Source organism: Phalaenopsis equestris, unplaced genomic scaffold (assembly GCF_001263595.1).
Source record: "Phalaenopsis equestris unplaced genomic scaffold, ASM126359v1 Scaffold189868, whole genome shotgun sequence".
NCBI lineage: Eukaryota > Viridiplantae > Streptophyta > Magnoliopsida > Asparagales > Orchidaceae > Phalaenopsis > Phalaenopsis equestris.
Window position 1 is genome coordinate 1 of NW_018209817.1, and position 807 is coordinate 807.

The 807-nt window shown below is 34.9% G+C and overlaps 1 protein-coding gene across 1 annotated transcript; it reads right to left on the reverse strand.

Annotated features, from left to right (window-relative positions):
* Positions 1–140: 140 nt before the first annotated feature.
* On the reverse strand, positions 141–750 carry LOC110034540 (kinesin-like protein KIN-5D). Its single transcript, XM_020738794.1, has 3 exons — positions 589–750; positions 343–499; positions 141–250 (listed from the first exon to the last, which is right to left on the reverse strand). Exons 1-3 carry the CDS (start codon positions 696–698, stop codon positions 173–175), a joined length of 345 nt encoding a protein of 114 aa, XP_020594453.1. The 5' UTR covers positions 699–750; the 3' UTR covers positions 141–172.
* Between the last annotated feature and the right edge of the window lie 57 nt (positions 751–807).

The window sequence follows — 807 nt, forward strand, 5'->3', positions numbered from 1 at the left end:
CATAGGATTTAGGTGGTATGTATGTAAATGCCCCTAAATTTAAAGATGACACCCACAAGATCAAAAAGTTTAAATTGATTTTTTATGCTCAAATGCAAGGAAGAGGGAGCGGGGTAAATAGATTAACGGATGATGACTGAGACTGAGATAGTGTTCTAAAATTTAACAACATTCACAGACCTTGTTTGAGCCGATTAATCTCAGAGCATAACTCTTTCATCATGGCAGATTTCATCATTTTTTGATTTAGCTGCAAAATGGTGATAGAAAAATCAAAGTAAAATTTGTTATCATAGAAATCAAATTTATGTACACTAGCAAATAACTGATTGAATTGGTTACCTCTGGTTTGTTCTTTATATTTTTGGCACGATTTGCATAATCTAATGTGCTTAGTGTCTCCTCCAAACACTGAATAGAGGGTGATATGGTGGCAATGATACAAGTCTTTGTGTTTCCTCCCAAGGAATCCCTCAGTAGTCTTGTCAGTTTGCTCTCTCTGACAAAACAAATAGCACAAAACCTCAGCAAAAATATATCAAATTATAGATTTGAACACATTATAGGATGCAAATTTTCATAAATTACCTGTAAGGACTATGGTTATTGTTCTCAACTAGTGCGTTTATTACCCGGCCAAGTGTAAGCAAACTTTTATTCATCTCGCCAGCTTCCCTTGCTCTTCCCTGCAAAGACATAACATTTTCATGGCCATCAAAAGTTATGTACAAATGGCCAGGCAATGAAATATGAAAGGCAATAGCGAGTTTCAATGTTGCATTTTGTTCTTAATGTATTCACTTTTTG